The 18,908-nt window shown below is 40.2% G+C and overlaps 1 protein-coding gene across 3 annotated transcripts in view; it reads left to right on the top strand.

Moving 5' to 3' along the window:
* Positions 1-18,908, top strand: part of RB1 (RB transcriptional corepressor 1) — a 160,355-nt gene that overhangs the window by 3,709 nt on the left and 137,738 nt on the right. For 2 of the 3 annotated variants that reach the window (XM_038386558.2, XM_043504518.1), the window contains exon 3: positions 10,409-10,524. In XM_038386558.2, the coding sequence (XP_038242486.1) occupies positions 10,409-10,524 (116 nt within the window). Of the gene's footprint in view, positions 1-10,408; positions 10,525-18,908 lie in introns of those variants that run through there. The other variant, XM_043504520.1, reaches the window with a different exon arrangement.

Raw genomic sequence — 18,908 nt, 5'->3', positions numbered from 1 at the left:
GATTTCATTACAAGTTAATGTTGGTACTGTGTCTAGTCATGGCTGAGGAGGCACTTTCATTCAAAGCGCCTGTCTTCCAGCTTTTCTAAGTAGGAGTTAAAAATCATACAGCTCTGAGAGCCAGAATTAAATTCTGCTGGTCCAAGGTATTGACTTAATGTACTTTCTCAAATTACCATGGCTATTTGCCACTGGAGAGCTGGTAAATCCATTTTTCCAGAGAGTAGCATGTAGTTTGAATAGATTGAGTTCTTGATCTTAAAACTGATGTCACAGACTTCTGTGAATGGAGGCAGGTATTGAAACCATTTATCCAAAAAGTTCTTTGGATATAAGGATGGAGTAGCAGAGACTGTTTTTAGTCTAGGTGGGCAGGGGGAAGAAGCTCTCTAAAGTTCACATACATGTCAGTAGCTTCTCTTTTCTAGGAGCTGCTATGTAGGGTCCAGGGACAACATCCTGGTAGGAATGTTAGTACCTTTCCCTTCATAGTAGTGGGGAGTTCAGAAACTGGGTGGGCTTCATACAGGGTGATGTCCCTTGGCCTTGCTGTTCTATTTGACTGACTAGTGTTTTTTACTATTCATCTCAAATTTTACAACCCTGACGTAATTAAAAATCAGTCTCTTACTTTGTTAACGTTTAGCAGTTTAAAATAAAAATCCCTCTCTCAGCAAAGTCTGAGACTGCTTTTTTTTATTGCCGTGATTGAAGTCTTAAGCAGTTCCTCTGTCCACACTTAAGAACCACAAATATCATGTGGAAAAGACAAGTTTTTTTTGTCCTTGTTATATCTAGTTAAGTGGAGAAGATTTAGTCTTTCAATCTGACATCCAGACTTTGTAGAAGACAAACTTCTAAAAACTAAGTTTCTGGTTATAAAATATTCCAATAATGAATCAGTGCAGTATCGTTCCAGAGTCTATACTAAGTGAAACAAAAGAATTGATATAAACACCTGTGTGGCACAGGCTTGCCACCCGAGTACAATCCTCTTTCTTGACTAAGGTTAGCACATGTATATCTACATGAGGTGGAAATTACACCTCCAGCTACAGTGTAGATGTACCTTCCTGTCTCCAAGGTCTTAATAGGATTAAAAAAAACACTAGACATTAATATGAATAATTTCTATCTACAGTTAAACGGGCTAGGATAAAAGCATTTAGGGTGTACAAGCCCTCATTCTCTAGGGCATAAACCAATCACTAACTCAATGAGGTTAGGACAAAATTTCACTCCTAGACATGGTACTGCATAATTATACACTGTGGAGACTTTACCTTTTCTTCTGAAGCATGTGTTACTGACCACTGTCAGAAATATAATGCTTGGCTAGATCAACCAGTGTTCTGGTCCAGTGTGGACATTCTTATGAGCTAGATTGTGCCTTCCTATTGGAAAGCCCACTGGATTGGCCCAGAGGGAGAAACGACCTGTCAGATTTCTCCTCTCAGACTTTTCCCCTCAATTTCTCCATTAGGGGCTTGCTGTGACACAGACAAAGCTGGGGATTCAGAACCTAAACCCGTCAGACCTCATGGAATTTGGCAGAGGCACAGGGATATACTCGTAGAGGCTGTGCCCCTCTCCGCTGGCTCTAGGATCCTTTAGAGCCATCCTCTGCTCCCTGCCAGCATGGCTGTCCATGGAATCATATTGCCTGGACTACGTTTGGGAGTGGTTGCTTTGGGATCTCCAGTAATAGGGGTTCCATTGGTGCTGACGAGTACAGAAAGAAATTTCTGCAGATTCTGAAGGCATGGTGCCATGGAGGTGACCAACTGAAGTGAGCTGTAGCTCACGAAAGCTTATGCTCTAATAAATTTGTTAGTCTCTAAGGTGCCACAAGTCCTCCTTTTCTTCCTCCACACATAGATATTCACAGGGTGATTCCCCAGTGATACTCCTTCACTAATATCTCCATTGTCTATACATGAATATCATAGCTAAAATTTCATTAATTTTCAGGGGTAGACCCTAGTCTCCTATTCCAACTGGTTTACTCAAGCAAGATAAAGTCTGATTAAACAGCCAGTTGTGGACTCCCCTTCAAAAGAGGAATCTGTGTGGCAGTATCAAAGAGGCGGCAGAAGTGCCTCATCTCTCTGATCCAGCATTAAGGGTGCATCAGAGAAAAGACAGTGTTCTGAGCACAGCTTATACCAGGTCGATACCTGGCTGGTAGAGTGGCCCCTTGGAGGACGTTGCCGCCAGTTCAACTTGGAATAGGCCTCTGACTTTTCTAGTTTGCACCAGGAACCTCGTTCTCAACTGGAGATAGGATCCAGGAGCATAAAGGGGGAGTATTCCCCTCCCCCCACACTGCCCCTAACACAGCTGCAGGATTCAGCCTTCATTGTGGGTAAAACAGAAACAATCATAATAATAAATTTTATTAGATTCAAGCATTTAAGTAGCAATAGTTCCAAATAAGAATCCAAATGAAAAATGAATTTTCGTTTGCAATAGGAAATGCCAAAGAGTTTCAGTAATATATGTGAGCCTTCTTAGGACTTCCCTGTATGGCGAGTTTCTTGTAAAATAAAAACGTTTTTAAAAAAAGAGAGTAGAAAAAATATCCTGTGCCTTTGAAATTTAAATGTTGTTTGCCCCATGACAACTATAAACAGAGTGTTTGGTCTTATACTTTAATAACCTCTTCAGACTTAAAGCCAACTTCATTATATTTCACATTCCAAGAAGGAATCCAAAGGAACTGGCTAAATGGCATTTTCAAGGAAACATTTAGGAACGGTGGTGGATTTCTGATTAACTATTGGTTTGTTTCTTCCTTAACAGTAATAAACCAAAGAAAAGAGATTAGACAAAAACTTGCATTTTTTACTGCAATCTCAAATGCATGAAGTAAGCAGAGGGGGAAAAAAAATTACATTTATCTACTTATTTTGACATGAATAAACACTTTAGTCTTGAGACAGCAGCATATTAAGATGGTATGAATTGAAAGAATAATCTCTTCAATATACACTATGCAGGCACAATTCTTACTACATAGTTAAAAGTAAATAAGTATTTTACTGATTTGCTTACCAATACCTTGGCTTTTCTATTGGTGAGCATTCAATGAAGGGTAGCCATGTAGCAGGATTTTTATAAAGGTATTAAATAATTTTGAGGGTTATAAGTGATTTTGACTGTGAATGCTCAAAACTAATCTTAAATCTGAGTTTTTGAAGTAAGTGAGCTATATATCAGTAAGACCAGCTGTCTGTCCCTTAGTAATAAATTCCTTGTGCTTTGTACCGGTAACATAATGCTATCAAGAGGCACAATCACAGAGACTCCAGACAGAGGGGTATAAGAATCTAGAGAAAATGGGAATTACTCTTGGAGTAGGTTTCACAATCATTAATGGGCTAAAGTTAAGAAAATCAACTTAAAGTAAGCCCCAGCTTCTAAATAAAGAGAACCAGTCAGAGTAAAAGCTCTAGTTTAACTATGCAGGTAGAATACTAGTAGCATACTAGTCCAGGTGGGGGATAATCAGTCTATTGCATAATGAGGAAAACATACAACTACTTGGTTTAGTGTGTGACTCTCTGAGCAGAAGCACAGTATCTTGATGCCAGCGGTGCAGAAGGACAATTCTAGACATTATGTAGGATATTGTACAGCAAGTCCCCCTCCTGATTGGCTGCCCCACCCTCCATTCAAATAACTTTGTCTTTATGATCGGAGGGGACCATGGTGAAACAGATAGACAGACTTCCTTAGGTTAGTAGGACAAACCCACCTTCTGCTAGAGATGAAGTCTCATAATCCTTTACTCACTGAAATCACCCTAGGAGTAGGTTGTGGTTGTAGACACCCTGTTGTGAGGGGAGATTCAATCACTAGGAATCTCAGTAGCTAGATATGTGGCATCAGTGAGTTACTGCCTGACTTTCTACGAGTTGTGAAGGTGGTAGATTTAATAAGAAATCGAGAGAAAGATGGCCAAAAATGAAAAGCTAAAATACTTCAGGTAAAACACATCTCTCAAGTCTGTCTAATTAATGAGGTCTTTATTTCTGTCTTTCAATACTAATATTATTTCATGACCTAACCTATAAAGTTTTACCACTGCAACCAAACCTGTCTGAATGGACTAAAAATAATTGAGGTGACTGAACAGGAGTGTAGGTCTTGTAAGGATTGATGAAACTCTGAATTCAGCTGACCTGTGGACATCAAGATGGGTAGAGACTCTTCCTGAGTCAAGAAGATGTTGAACAGATAGCTGCTGGAAGGTCTGGAACAGGAACTTAAATTATCACTGTAGCTATTTATTGATGATACTGAATGTTTTATTTGCAGAATCATCAGATATGTCTGTTTATCTTTCACTCTACTACCATAATTCAGTGGCATATTTGATTTTTGAGAATACATTTTCTGCCCTTCTAGAAAGGATTCTTGCTTCAATCTAGCTACTTAAAACATAACCATAGTGAAGAATTCAGAAGAATTTACCTTCATTATTTTAGTCCATTCCATTGTTTTTCCTACTATTTCCTTTTAATGGTAGTCAACTTATGCCATGTCTACACTACCACTTATGTCAGCAAAACTTATGTCGCTCAGGGGTATGAAAAACACCCCATGCCCCCAAGTGACATAAGTTTCGTTGGCATAAGTGGTAGTATGCACAGCGCTATGTTGGCGGGAGAGCGTCTCTTGCTGACATAGCTACCACCACTCCTTGGGGATGGTTTAATTATGTCAATGGGAGAGCTCTCTCCTGTCCACATAGAGTGGCTATATGAGAGATTTTACAGTGGTGCAGCTGCATCTGTACAGCTGTGCCGCTGTAAACTCTTGTAGACGTAGCCTTAGACATAAATTCATACGCTGGTAATCACTGAGTGCTAATCATCCATTTGAAACATTGATCAGTAGCTTCCAAATTTCAACTAGTGAGAAAAAGCCCATTAATAAAGCCTAATATGAAAACTGAAAAACAGAGAATCTTAAATATTCTATTCACTTTCTAGTTTCTGCATTCCAGCAAACCAAACCCCTTAACGGTTTTCAACCCCACCCACTCCCATGTTATCATTAATATAGGATTCTACCTTCTTATTCCCCTTCCTCAAATCACCAATAATTCCATCCAATTTCCTTTCTCCTCTAGGAAGCTTAAATTCATAGCTATGCTAGACACTAAAAATCACGGTCTTAATAAAGACACTGGATATATGGCATATTACAATCTGTAACCCACTAAACCCCTTTTTTTTTTTTGTTGTCCTATGACTTCAGGAGTGCTAATGAGTCACTTCACCTTGAATGGTTTCTTAGCTTAGAATATGTACTATCTGTTCAATCTTGTATTTAGCTGAGACGCTCTTAGTACCTTTCCCAGACCTGAAGAAGAGCTCTGTGTAGCTCGAAAGCTTGTCTCTTTCACCAACAGAAGTTGGACCGATAAAAGATATTACCTCACCCACCTTGTCTCTCTAGGCTTTTAGACAGTTCTCTAACTTGCTTATTACTAGGTAAGATGTTCCAAATCTTCCTTTAAATGGTGATGAGACCACTTTAAAAGTATGGTAGCTCATACCCCAATTTTATTTCACTGCTAGTTTTAGTTTACTGTCTTCTCATCTGGGTTTGTCTTGAAAGAGCTGGAAGCATGCACATTTTGAAATAGATGTTTATTTTTAATAAAAACTTGGTTGCAGTCAGACTACAAAAGAAGTAATTGTATAAAGTTTGTGAGTGGATTTACTGGCTTGATCTCAGTTTAGACATTTTGCCATCTACCTTCTAGAACTTGTCCATGTGTACTGGATCAGATATAGTACTACCCACTTTCAAGGAGATTCCTCATCCTCTGTAGTTTCCATTTCCTCCATACTTTCATTGATGCCAAGAAATCTTAAATTACTGTTTTTGGTTTATTTTTTTTCCTGGTTTTACTCTCCTTAACTCTAAATGACTAGATAAACGTTCAGTATTATCCAAACCAGTGTTCAAATTGTCAGTTACTTTCTCACTCTTATCTGATTCACTAGTCTGGAAACTCATGAGTAAAGCTACGTTTATGTCACGGGTCATGGAAGTCACTGAATCTGTGACTTCCAGAAACCTCCCTGACATTCTCTGCTTCAGCTCCAGGGGCTGAAGGACTCTGGAGCTGACAGCCAATGTGGCCCTGGCAGGATTCCAGCAACAGGTCAGACTTCTGAGGGGGCCCTCCTCAGGGTTCTGGTGACAGACAACAGCCTCGCATTGGGAGAGGGAGATGCCTCAGGTGAGTGGCTGGGATGTCCCGTTTTCTTTTTGGGAAATATGGTCATGCTGCAGCTCCTAGCCACTGTGGGCAGAGGGGCAACCCCAGAGCTCTCATGTGGTGGGGGAAGCTATGGAGCCACAGCAGGAAAAGTCGCAGAGGTCATGGCTTCCCTGAATTTTTTTGTTTATTGCCCATGACCTGTCTGACTTTTACTAAAAATAATCATGACAAAATCTTAGCCTTACACATGAGGCAGAGTACCCAAAGCTTTTTGTCTGCTATTTAAGTGCCTTAATAGCCTGCAAAACTGTGTGGGGAGAACAGTGACAGTGATCCCACTTCATGATAGTCCATCTGTCAGTTACTAGGTGCAGTGGGAAAGAACCAACAAGGAGAAAGATATGCTATTTATTTTCATTCCAAAACCGCCTGTCTCCATATGACTTTCTTTCTGGTACTCTAGGAAGGATTTTCTCCATATAGGGAGCCATCTTCACTAAATAGCAATAAAACCTAAATAAGGGATAGCAATTAAAATTATCAAAGAGTTTCTCTCCTTAAAATGAGTTTACAGTAATGATCTCTGAAAGAGCCTACATGATGCTGATCAGAGTTTATGCATGCTGAAGCCCCACTTTGTAAACACGGACCCCATTCTGCTCCAGCTCTTGTTTAAAGTTTTAATGACATGTCTTCATAATCTTTAAGTGTGTGTGATGTGGATTTACTTCTACAACTACAATGCAGCTTTAAGCCCTGATCCGGCAAAAGCCATATGTACTCATGGACTCTTCTTTCTACTTAAAATCCCTATAAAGTTGTTGAGTGTTTTTTTGTTTTGTTTTGTTTTTGTTTTGGTGAGAGTCTGGGTTTGTTCTCTTACAGGACAGGGACTGTAGTCTATTAGCTTCACTCTCAACTCTTGCTTAGATGCGTAACTGATCTTGATTTGCAGGTACTAGAAGTGTTAACTGCATGCTGATTATTTATTTATTTATTTTTTTTAAATGCAGATCGTGGAAACAGTTGGGATGGGAGGAAATAACTCCTCTTGGGAATGAGTATTTGATATGTTCAAGGAAATAAATTTAAGGACCTCTTCTTCATTAACAGTCATCTTTGCACTTCTTTTATGCTGCCCTTTGTGCAAGGGCCGCTTGCCTCCTTCCCCCCCATCCCCAATAAAAACTCTTTCTGTACTTCAAATCTCCTCTTAATCTCTTTTGCCATGATGTCTACAGTACACTGCCAGCTAGTAATGGCTAGCTAGTCAGGGGTTGAGTGGAAGATTACTGCTATTGATCTGCTTATTTATCTCCATTAACCAACCAAGAGTCTGCGCTTACAAATTGTGCAACCAGCTAATGTATGTAAAACACGCTTATTACTTTTATCTCTTTTTCCCTTCATTCCTCCCTCTTGGTTCACCCAATTGTTTTGTTTTATGTCCTCCGCCCAGTTAGTTGCAACTTTCCTTCTGTCTGTAAAAAGAAAAGGAGTACTTGTGGCACCTTACAGACTGACAAATTTATTTAAGTGAGCTGTAGCTCACGAAAGCTTATGGTCAAATAAATTTGTTAGTCTGTAAGGTGCCACAAGTACTCCTTTTCTTTTTGTGAATACAGACTAACATGGCTGCTACTCTGAAATGTGTCTGTAAAGTACATAACACAATCGGGCTATGATTTGGTTTCAGCTTACATGATTCTGTAATACAAATTGAAGATAATTGATTTTTAAACTTTGTTAAACTTCTTCTGGAAGGGAAGAGAACTAAAACTTACCATTTTTAAATTTCAAAGTTGTGAATCTTTAAGATGTCAGTGTGAACCTCTTGTAGGTCTTTTTTCCTGACATCTAGGCCACATGATTTTAATGTTTTATTTGTTAAATTTGTATTGTAAAAGTAGGCAAAGTAGTGCAATAACAATTGTTTGGGATTAAAATACTTGTTTGTAGAACTAACATTTCTTATGGAAGTGTTGATTTTTACCTAGAATTTCTTTTTAAAAGAATTAAAGTAATTACTAACTCAAATGAGCGGACATGCATTTTGAGTAGTAACTTAAGGGTCTCTTCAGTAACATTGCTTCAATGCTACACTAATTTTTAAAATACTTGTAGAGTATCATGTGCTAAAGTACCTTGAGGTTGGCTGTTGATGTTCAGTTACTAGTTGAAGTCAATTTTTGAGTTGACTAACAACCAAGCATTGAAATGTCAAGCCCTCATCCTTCAGATTTCCCAGGTGCTATCATCAAACAACTTGGGTCAGACTGGTCAACATGTAGAAAACTTTTAAACTGAGTTTTCTGGGGGAAGTTTAACCCTAAATTTTAGGTTCTGGGAATGGTGGTATATACTGGGATTTTTCGCCTTTAACTCTACACAAATCTTTAGTTGCATGCTGGTTGCTAGAGGACTGGCTCCACTGAAGAATTGACACTTAACAAACATTGCATAATGACAGGTTTCAGAGTAGCAGCCATGTTCGTCTGTATTCGCAAAAAGAAAAGGAGTACTTGCTGCACCTTAGAGACTAACACATTTATTTGAGCATAAGCTTTCGTGAACTTCAGCTCACTTCATCGGATGCATTCAGTGGAAAATACAGTGGGGAGATTTATATACATAGAGAACATGAAACAATGGGTGCTACCATACACACTGTAATGAGACTGATCACTTAAGGTAAGCTATTACAGCAGGAGAGCAACAAAGCCCATTGCCAACTGTGTCCACATATCTATTCAGGGGACACCATCATAGGGCCCAATCATATCAGCCACACTAGCAGAGGCTCGTTCACCTGCACATCTACCAATGTGATGTGCCAGCAATGCCCCTCTGCCATGTACATTGGTCAAACTGGACAGTCTCTACGTAAAAGAATAAATGGACACAAATCAGACGTCAAGAATTAGAACATTCAAAAACCAGTCAGAGAACATGTCAATCTCTTTGGTCACTCGATTACAGACCTAAAAGTGGCAATTTTTCAACAAAAAAACTTCAGAAACAGACTCCAACGAGAGACTGCTGAATTGGAATTAATTTGCAAACTGTATACAATTAACTTAGGCTTGAATAAAGACTGGGAGTGGATGGATCATTACACAAAGTAAAACTATTTCCCCATGTTTATTCCCCCTCCCCCTCCACTGTTCCTCAGACATTCTTGTCAACTGCTGGAAACTGCCCACCTTGATTATCACTACAAAAGATTCCCTCCCACGCTCTCCTGCTGTAATAGCTCACCTTAAGTGATCACTCTCTTTACAGTGTGTATGGTAACACCCATTGTTTTCATGTTCTCTATGTATATAAATCTCCCCACTGTATTTTCCACTGAATGCATCTGATGAAGTGAGCTGTAGTTCACGAAAGCTTATGCTCAAATAAATTTGTTAGTCTCTAAGGTGCCACAAGTACTCCTTTTCTTTTAACAAACATTGAATTTAGTTGGCACTGCTTCTTCAGGTTTCTTGCTTGTCACCGAGAGTTATGTTGCATAGGGAATGACTTGAGAATTCGTCATTAGGCCTAATAAAAAGTACAATGGGAAGACTATTCAGGAACATCCAGTGGACTGTAGGCAGATCCCAAGAAACTGTATTGAGTATGAGCATTGCAAAAAAAAAATTTAAGGTTTTAAACATCCAACTATTAAGCAGAATTGGCTGCAAAATAACATTGGGCACCCTCATCCCACACAAGTCTAATTGTACATTTCCTTCATTTGTGAATTTGTACCAGCCTTTTTTAAGACTTTTTTTTTTAAAGGTGATTATGGTCTGGTCCTGAAAGCTGTAATCTGCCTTGTCTTCAAAGTTTGAGGCACTTGCAGTATTAATATGCCTTATTGAGAATGTATTGCTTATGCACAACTGAAGCACATCACTGTATTTTTTTTCAATGGAAATATCATCATTCCCATTCTAAGGCTATTTTGAAGCTTACCGGGGAAATTAAGCTTGCATTGCAGGCATGAGTATTGGAATGTCTTTGTACTTTCATCTAGAAGATGTAAATATTTGGAACTCTTGACTTGTCAAGTAATTAGAAATCATAGCTTTGGGATTTCTGTTTAACAGATTAGTGTTCTGTATATAATACGCGGGTGATAACTCAGAAAGCAAGCTAAAACTGTGTTCTCTCTTCCACTAGGTGGGTTATAGTGAAAAGAAAAAGGACATGTGGGGGATCTGTATCTTTATTGCAGCAGTTGACTTGGATGAGATGACATTCACTTTTACGGAGCTTCTGAAAAGTATAGGTATGAGGTAGGTTTTGCGTGAATTTAAATGCCTGCGATAAACGGGGTAGGCAACATTTTTTGGGTAAGATTACCAAGATTGTTTTTAATCGACCCCAACCTTTGTGTATATGAGTTACCAAACAATGGCAGCCATGCAAAGGTGTATCGTTTGGATCCAGGCATAAGCTACACTGAACCTCTAGTTCTCCCCTTTTCATCAAAAAAGTGAAATTCAAATTTTAAATCCATAAATCTGAAAAATCTCACTTAAGCTTTCAACAGCTTCCCAACACACTGCTCATCTTTAATGATCCAGCATCAGTTTAAACTCTGCACCTTTCTACCTGCTTTACAGCAGAGGATAGGTGAACTCTGGCATTGGTACTAAGACTCCTCAACAAATCTTCAGTTGTATTTGAACCCCTGCTAACTTCTTTAGGACCTGTGGCTTATGGAATTAAGATAAAAGCAAAAAATTATTTTAATCTATCCTATAGATAACTGTAGAGTTTGCAAGATTGTCATCTTTTGGTGGATGAACTAGATTGTAATCTGTCTAATCACTTTTCCATAGGCAGCGCATGTGTATGTATTACTAGACTAGTGAACTGTTCTTGCACTCTGGAGCATTTTACTTAGTTTTGCTCTCTTGAGATCCATAGTCATCTTTTACAGAAAGTCTATAATATGGCTAAAATCAAGGGGAAATATATTAGCATATTTCTTATAAATATTGTAACCATCCTGTGTCACTATCTTGAGTTGAAATATTTTGGACCACATGAAGAAATACTTTAAAAAAACAAAAAAACAAAAAACAACCAGCCAAACAAAAACCTTAAGTTTAGTTCTTCTCTGGGTAATTGTCCACACAGATTCCACTCATGATGTGCACAAAATGGGATTATTTTTGGCTAGCAGTGTTGGTTGGGTCTATGCCTGTGCTCTTATGCCCTCTACCCGAGGACATAAAGGATGGAATAGGGTCTCTCCTGCCTTTCAGTTTTTCTTACTGCCTGTGGCTGCAAGATAAGAGTCCTTGACAGTGTCTGCTTTTCTTGCTCATTATGTGATTTAGCTTAACTTGTTAGAATTAGTATAATAATTCAAAGTTTTTGTTTAGGGTTCCTTATGCTCACTGGTTTATGTGTGGTTTTTTTTTTTTAAAGTAACTTGTCTAGGCTAACAAACAAAGCTTCTACTCTCCACTCCCCACAGGGACCTAGGACCCTAGTAGAAGCTAAGTCACTAGGGTTTAATACCTGTTCCTCATGTGGCCCTGCTATACCAACAAACATATATCTTGGGGAAAGGACACATTCCAGGATGTTGTGTGTGTTTTCTCCAAGTGCATCCAGACAGGGAGGGAGGCGATGCTGAAACTCTCCTGCTGCAGAAATTGATGCAGGCCTCCTCAAATGGAGATCTTCAGCAAAACCTCAACCAGCATATCAGTCCACCTTGTTCAGCACCCCAGTACTGCAAGATATCTTGGAGTGGCTCTGGATCATAGCCTCACATAGTGCCAATATTTGACACGGACTACTTGTGGAGAAGACGCTCTCACCTTGCAGACAGGCATCTTGGCCTTTGTCTTCTCGGCCACTGAATAATCCATGCCAGGACGGGTGGGTAATGTACATATGAAAGTTGTTGATATGCAATTGAATGCTGCTATGAGAATTGTCACAGGAGTGCTGAAGTCAACCTATATGGTCAGTCTGGTTTCCTGTCCTTGTGCATATCTTGCCAACATGCTTCCGAAAAGATATAGCCAGCAATAATATGAGAATACAACTGCACAATAAATGAACTCAGACTTGCAGAGTTATGAAGATCTCCATATCCCCCTGAATTGCCACCTTAAGTCAGTGTCTGATTAGGAGCCAAAACACACACACAAACTCAGGACTGTTATCAAACGGCAGTGTGGAAGCTGTGAGGAAATAAGCAGGGTCAAGAAACAAGACATGGTCACCTGGCTAAAGCATGCATCATATGATATGAATCATAGCAAACTATATTAGAACATCACACAGGCACTGCAGTCGTTTACTACACTAATGGAAAATGAAGGATGGCCTGATATAAGAGTCTGGAGAAGACATCCAAACCATAGAATATCTAGTGAACTGCTTTAAGATCTTCTCCCAAGGGACAGTTTTCATTCATTCCATGTCACTGGAAGTCATTAACTTTTTTAATGCTGCTTTTCATGTTGCCATCTGAAAGAAGTGGCCTAGTGAGAGATGAATCTGTTCAGAGCCACTTCCAATCAGAGGCCTCACTCATCCAAGTTGGTATAGTTGTCACTGTAGCAGGAAGGAGCATGACACCAAAGACTAAGCAGGATGCAGGTTACCTTCCTCAACACCTAGCAGGAGGCAGAAGTCACCATGACTCACTCCTGGCTCAGTCAACGAAGGGTCGTAAGACTGAAAAGACCTATTCTAGTACTTCAGTACTAATGTCTAAGGTAGCTCAGGCGGCACTATCTCAATCTAAGGACCACATGGCTCCACAGTCCTATCCAGGCACCAAGTACCTCTGTATCCAGCACCTCCCCATCTACTAGGTACTTGTTGATGGTGGTACCCATCACCTCAGTACAGAATACCTCACTGAACCCAAGATGTTGGTACAGACCTCCTTGGCACAAAAGCAATACACAGTACTGAGTGATCTGTCTGTGGTTCAGGTACCAAAATCACTTTTACTGGAGAGAGGCTTAGGGAGGCCAGTACAAAACCCTTTACTTTTAGAGCAGTGGTTTTCAAACTGGGGTGTGAATATCGCTAGGTTACGTGAGCTCTCATCAGGGGGTATCTGAGAAGTCCTGTAATGGCAGACAATTCATTTTATTTAGTAAGATTTGATAATGAAATCATAAGCAAACTATAACCCCATCTCAGATGAGGGTACACAGTAGACTACATTATTTGGAAAGGGGTACACATCCTAAAAGTTTGAAAACCACTGCTTTAGAGTATCCACATCTGGCCGAAGAGGTGTACTATATCAGTCCTTGGTTTGCAGGCAGGGTACTCCTGATACAACTGTCTCTTCCTCTAGAGAGGGGACATTTCTTTTTCTTCTCTTCCTCTTAACTCAGCAGGGAATCATCTCCTACTTGTCCTTCATCTAACCATGAGGTAGCTCAATAGGAGTCCGGGAGAGATTTCAGGGAAGAGTTAATGAAGGGAGTTCTAAAGAGATCAGGACCATACAAAGATACCCCATCTGATATTCCCCAAGGCATCTTCAACAGCATTACCCATATATGCCCTGGCAATATTGGGCTCCTTGGCATATTCAGCCCTATTCCAGGAAGCCAGCATCCTCCATTGTGTCCTAGGCCTCCTTCTCTGAAGAGGTAGCAAAGTCAATCTCCACAGAATATCTTTCACCCATGGCTGCTGCAGGGGCAAAAAGAGGAGAGTCAAGAGGAACAACATCCTCCAGAGTAGGAGCACCTAGTCCTGGCTTTAATAATCTCTTCCTGGGTGGATTTGATTTAAATCACTAATCAGGAAGACTCATTTTAATCATGGTTTTCTACATAAAAGTGCATTCTTGTTGGTGGTTATAACCTTAATACCTATTCTTCACAACTCAGAGATATAGATTTCATTTTTAGAAGATACACACTATACACTTTTAAACAGTGATTTATTCTGAAAACTTTTCAGATTAGTTTTACAGCTATATCAGAAAATGAATGATTGGTTATTTCTTTTACCAAAGGTAATTGAAGCAGATATTTATGAAGTCATTGGGAGGTGAACTGTCTCCAGTTCAACAGGTTAATCATTAATATTTGGAGGATTTTCTTGTCATCCTGTATTAGGAGGAGAACATCACCAGACAGACATTTTAAATTTTGTTTAACTAAAACAACAGCATTAAGTATTCTGGATTTTTTCTTCAACAGCAAACATAATATTTTAACAAAACAAGCGTATGTCCTTCGCTTCTCACATTTATCTCCAGACTTCTTTTCCTTGTCCAGATCTATTCCACCCCCAACCATCTTCTATTCATTGAACTTTTTGAAACTTTGCACTTTTAGAGAGAGGTAAGGGATTGCTTTTGTGTACACAAATTTGCAGAGAGACAATAGTGTTGAGGTCTGTTATTTCTCACCTCTATTTATTTATAAACATTTTTGCTGTTAACAAGCATGTTACCTCTGGGGAGACAGCCACAGTTTGAGAACTGCAAAACAAACTAAGCATCTCTGATGGTATCTTCTAGACTGAACACTGAGTCCCATTAGGTAGATAGAAAGATTAAAGACTAAATCTATACAGAAGCCTGTGGAACCCCATAAGATTGGGTTCCTAATCCATGAACTATTGGAACTCATTTGGAAAACTTTTCTTAAACGTTGCATGAATATATTGTCTCGTACTACAGAATTAGAATTAATTTATAATCCCTATTCCATGATGAGACATTATAGTTCAAAGATATATCTTGATTAAAACTTTTTAAATCTTTTTTGATTAAAAAAAACTTTTTTTTAAATGTTTTTTGGGGAAAAACAGTCTTGATTTTTTTATCCACCCTGGTCTCTTCTTTGTGGGAGATGGTGCAGATGAATTTGCAGTTTTCTAAGACTTGATAAAACACATGGCAGAATCTTAGATATTCCCCTTGAGACAGTACAAGAGAAGCACAGATTCTTGGACATGGTTTAGTCTGCAACTCCAGGGAGATTAGTCGTGTTGATAAATGATGGTCTACTGGAACCTGTCAAAACCCGACACACACCTGCATTGACTCCAACTCTGAGAGTGGACAAAAGATAAGTCCTTGCAAAGGGGTTTGAATATTTGTATCAACATCTTTCCCCTGGCTCTTTCTGGTTGTGTCTAGGGGACAAAGCAGCAAGGTCCTCTGAAATCCACACCCAGAGAAGAGGATCCTCAAAAAATGGATCTTTTTGTCTGGAAGGTCTGTTTATCTGCTGTCGTCCTCCAAATGTGGGTTGCAAATTACTAAGCTCTGCTCTCAGTGATTTCTTCAACAGGGACAACTAACTGTGGATAAGCTACTCAAGCAGTATCAAGAAGAATTGAAAGCCGTCCTGGCTGAGGTCCAGTTGACTGCTAGAATATCCTTGCAGGCTGCACTGGACACATCTGACAAGGCAGTGCACACAATTGCCAAAAGAAGACTGTTGTGGCTTCAGTCTGCAGGAATCCTAGGAAAGCCCAAGCAACAACGAGGGCCTCCCATTTCAGAGCTACAACCTCTTCAGCAATGGTACTGATTAGGCACATCATACCCTGAAAGATTCCAGGGCAACTTTACATTCCTTGGGGCGCTCTCCCAACCCCAAATAAGAAAGCAGACAACACAACAGCAGTATTTCAAGTGTTATGGTCAGCCATCGAAGATCTTCCAAGCCACTGAGGAAGAGGCAGATATTTCACTGGAGGCTACCGTCTGCTGCCTCCCTAGTCTGGAGCTTTGAATGGGCAGCACATTTGACACCAACATTGGGAACTTGGTTGGCACATCACAGGATCTTTTTTGTTCTACCATGGCAACTGTCTCCCATTTTCGAGAAGCTTGGGATATGATTACCATGAACCACTGGGTCCTTGATCATAATCAAGGACTATCCATCCAGTTTCAGTCCCTTCCAGCCACCTTGCCCTCTGCCCACATTCTTCTTCAGGAACCCTTTTCACAAGAGACTGGAGTTCAGAGGCGGGGTCCTTTTTGTTCCCACTCCCACTTTTTTCACAAAGACTGGGTTGGAGACGCATTCTCTTACATCACCTCACCACCTTCAACCTCAGTTTCTACAATCAGTTTATGGGATTCTCTGGACTGGTTTGCAGCCTTTGACCTGCCAGATGCCTTTTTTCACATTTCCTTTTATCCAGCTCACAGAAAATACCTGAAATCCATGGTAGGAACATCATGCTATCAGTATGGAGTCCTTCCTTTTGACCTTTTCATAGCTCCAGCAGTTTTCATCACCATGAAGCTGAATGGCTAATTCAAGGAGAACAGGTGACTGACTTGGTGCAAACAATCCAAAAACGTCTTACTTAGTTTTGGTTTCTGACATTGAAACCCAGCAAAGTCCAACTCGGAGCTTAGAATTCAAAGCATCAGTATTAGACTTCAGATCAGTGAGGGTCTAACTTCTACAGCAACAGTGTCAGACAATGACAGACCTCATAAAGCAACTTCATGCCTGTCTAAGAACACCAGTGAGACTGTCTCATACTTGTATGCTTTGCAGTATACACTCACATCACACAGTATGCCACACTTCACCTTTGATCCATGCAAAAGGGGTTGAGATCAGTATATCTACCTACCAGATGCCACATGCAGACATGTAACACCCAGGGATTAGGTGGGTTAAAGAGTGGTCCAGATAAGTAGTCAGAGTTCATGCAAGATGTTGGAAATATTATTCATGCAGGGTATTACCACAACACTAATTTAAACATAAAAATTCCTTTATTAAATCTAAAGGCTGACTGTTTAGAGCAACTATTTATACAGTTGCTCTAAACATGCCCCAAAAGCCTAAATCTGAATGTTTCATTATTGTTAGTACATAATAAATATTTGATGAAGATATTGAAATGTTTGATAAAGATAGATTACACCCAGGAGTGCTTAGACCCATATTGGTTGGCTCCAACTTGGCCAGGCAGGTCTTTGCAATGAACCCTGTAAGAGTTTACTTTTTGAACACTTTAACAAACAAGTGATGTCATTGCCAATTACTAACTTCAGTTTAAAAACCAATTTGAGACCGTTTACTCTTATTTCCAGTTTTAATCCAGATAAGATTTGCCAAGGCCTTTCCTCCCTATCTCTTCCCCATCTCTTCGCTGACCAACGGTTCTTCATTTGCACCTGGGTTTGCATAGGCCCTAACTTTTGAGAGAACACTTGAGGTAACAAGGAAGTATGTGGGGTACCAAGGTTCATGTTCGCTCCTTCTAAGACAGATTATCTGTCTTATTTAAAACCATCTACAGTAACCTCTATCGGTCAGGGGCCTTCTTTTTAAAAACTTGTCCTGTTTTTTTTGAACCAGACATTCCTTCCACTGCATTCCTTCTGGACTTAACTCATTATTTTCAAGCCTTTTCTTTATAATGCACTTCTTTAACCAAACTCAAGCGAAGTGTAATTCTCTGATTTTTATATTTACTCTGCACGAGATATGATAGCCAAGAGAACTAATCTAAGGGGAAGGTACACTGAGGTATCTGGTGGGGTTGCATGAGGCAGCAAGGCAGGATCAGATGGGGTGGCAAGACAGGGTCAAACAGGGTCCAAGTAGCAGCTAGTGGGTAATGGCTTGTTGCTTAGACAAGGTCAGAAAGGAAGCAGGGAGTTTGTATTGGTTACCAGCCAATCAGGAAGCTGGTCGTGAAATCCTGGAAGCTGACCCACTCAAGTATGTGAATTCATTGATAATTTGAACTGCTGTGGCATGATGGCCAAGGTTGCTTCTCAGGAACCCAGTGGGCCTGGGTTTGAGACTGGGGTTTGAGACCAGGGTCCTAACAATTAGTTGGTCATAGTCCCACTAGAAATCCTCTTTGTTAAATTGGGTGGACAGAGCAATTTCAGGTGTGGAGAAGAATTTCCCTAATCCATGTCTCTACCTCCAAAAATCTTTTATAACAGATTCCTCTGTGTGGGCATGAATGGGCTTATCTGGTTTAACTGGCAATTCAGGGACGGTTTGGAAGCCTGCTTGCACATAAGCATTTTAGAAGTTAAGACAATTGGCCTGGCATGAAAAGGCATTGCTACACCTTCAGGAATCAGCAAGTCAAGTGCTGGCTGACAACACTACAACAATGCACTATATTTACAGGCAAGGGGGAGCAAGATCATCCCCATTCTGTCGGGAAGCCAAACATCTGTGTGTGGTGCATTCTGCACCAGAGCACATTACTAACTGATACCTGCTGCAATGGGGACACAAGTCCAGGCTCCCTTTCAACACCTTCCTCATCCCCTGGACACTAGGACTCATGTATACCTTTCCATAGATACCCATGACAGTGAGGGCAAACAACTTAATTAGTTTTGAGAGAGCTGGACAAATTTATGAATGCGATTGTATGATAGGGTTGCTTGTGATTCTAAGGGCCGGGGCTCAGCAGCCTTGGGCCTTGCTTCTGGTTTATGTGTTTGAAACATGCTTCTGGGGATACCCAGATCTGTGAGCCACTGTTTTCTCTCTGACTCAGCAAGAATATGTTTTGCTGGTGATTAGAGTGTCAGCTTTCTGCCACTCCAGTCTGTCTTCCTCACCAGCAAATTCCTCAAGGCTCTCCTGGACTAGACCTCACCTAGCAGGTGACATTCACTGAACTCAAGCTCCTCAGAGATGTTTCTGTGTAATGCACAGTC

Source organism: Dermochelys coriacea, chromosome 1 (genome assembly GCF_009764565.3).
Source record: "Dermochelys coriacea isolate rDerCor1 chromosome 1, rDerCor1.pri.v4, whole genome shotgun sequence".
In the NCBI taxonomy this organism is placed as follows: Eukaryota; Metazoa; Chordata; order Testudines; family Dermochelyidae; genus Dermochelys; species Dermochelys coriacea.
This window is presented reverse-complemented; position numbering and strand designations above follow the sequence as displayed.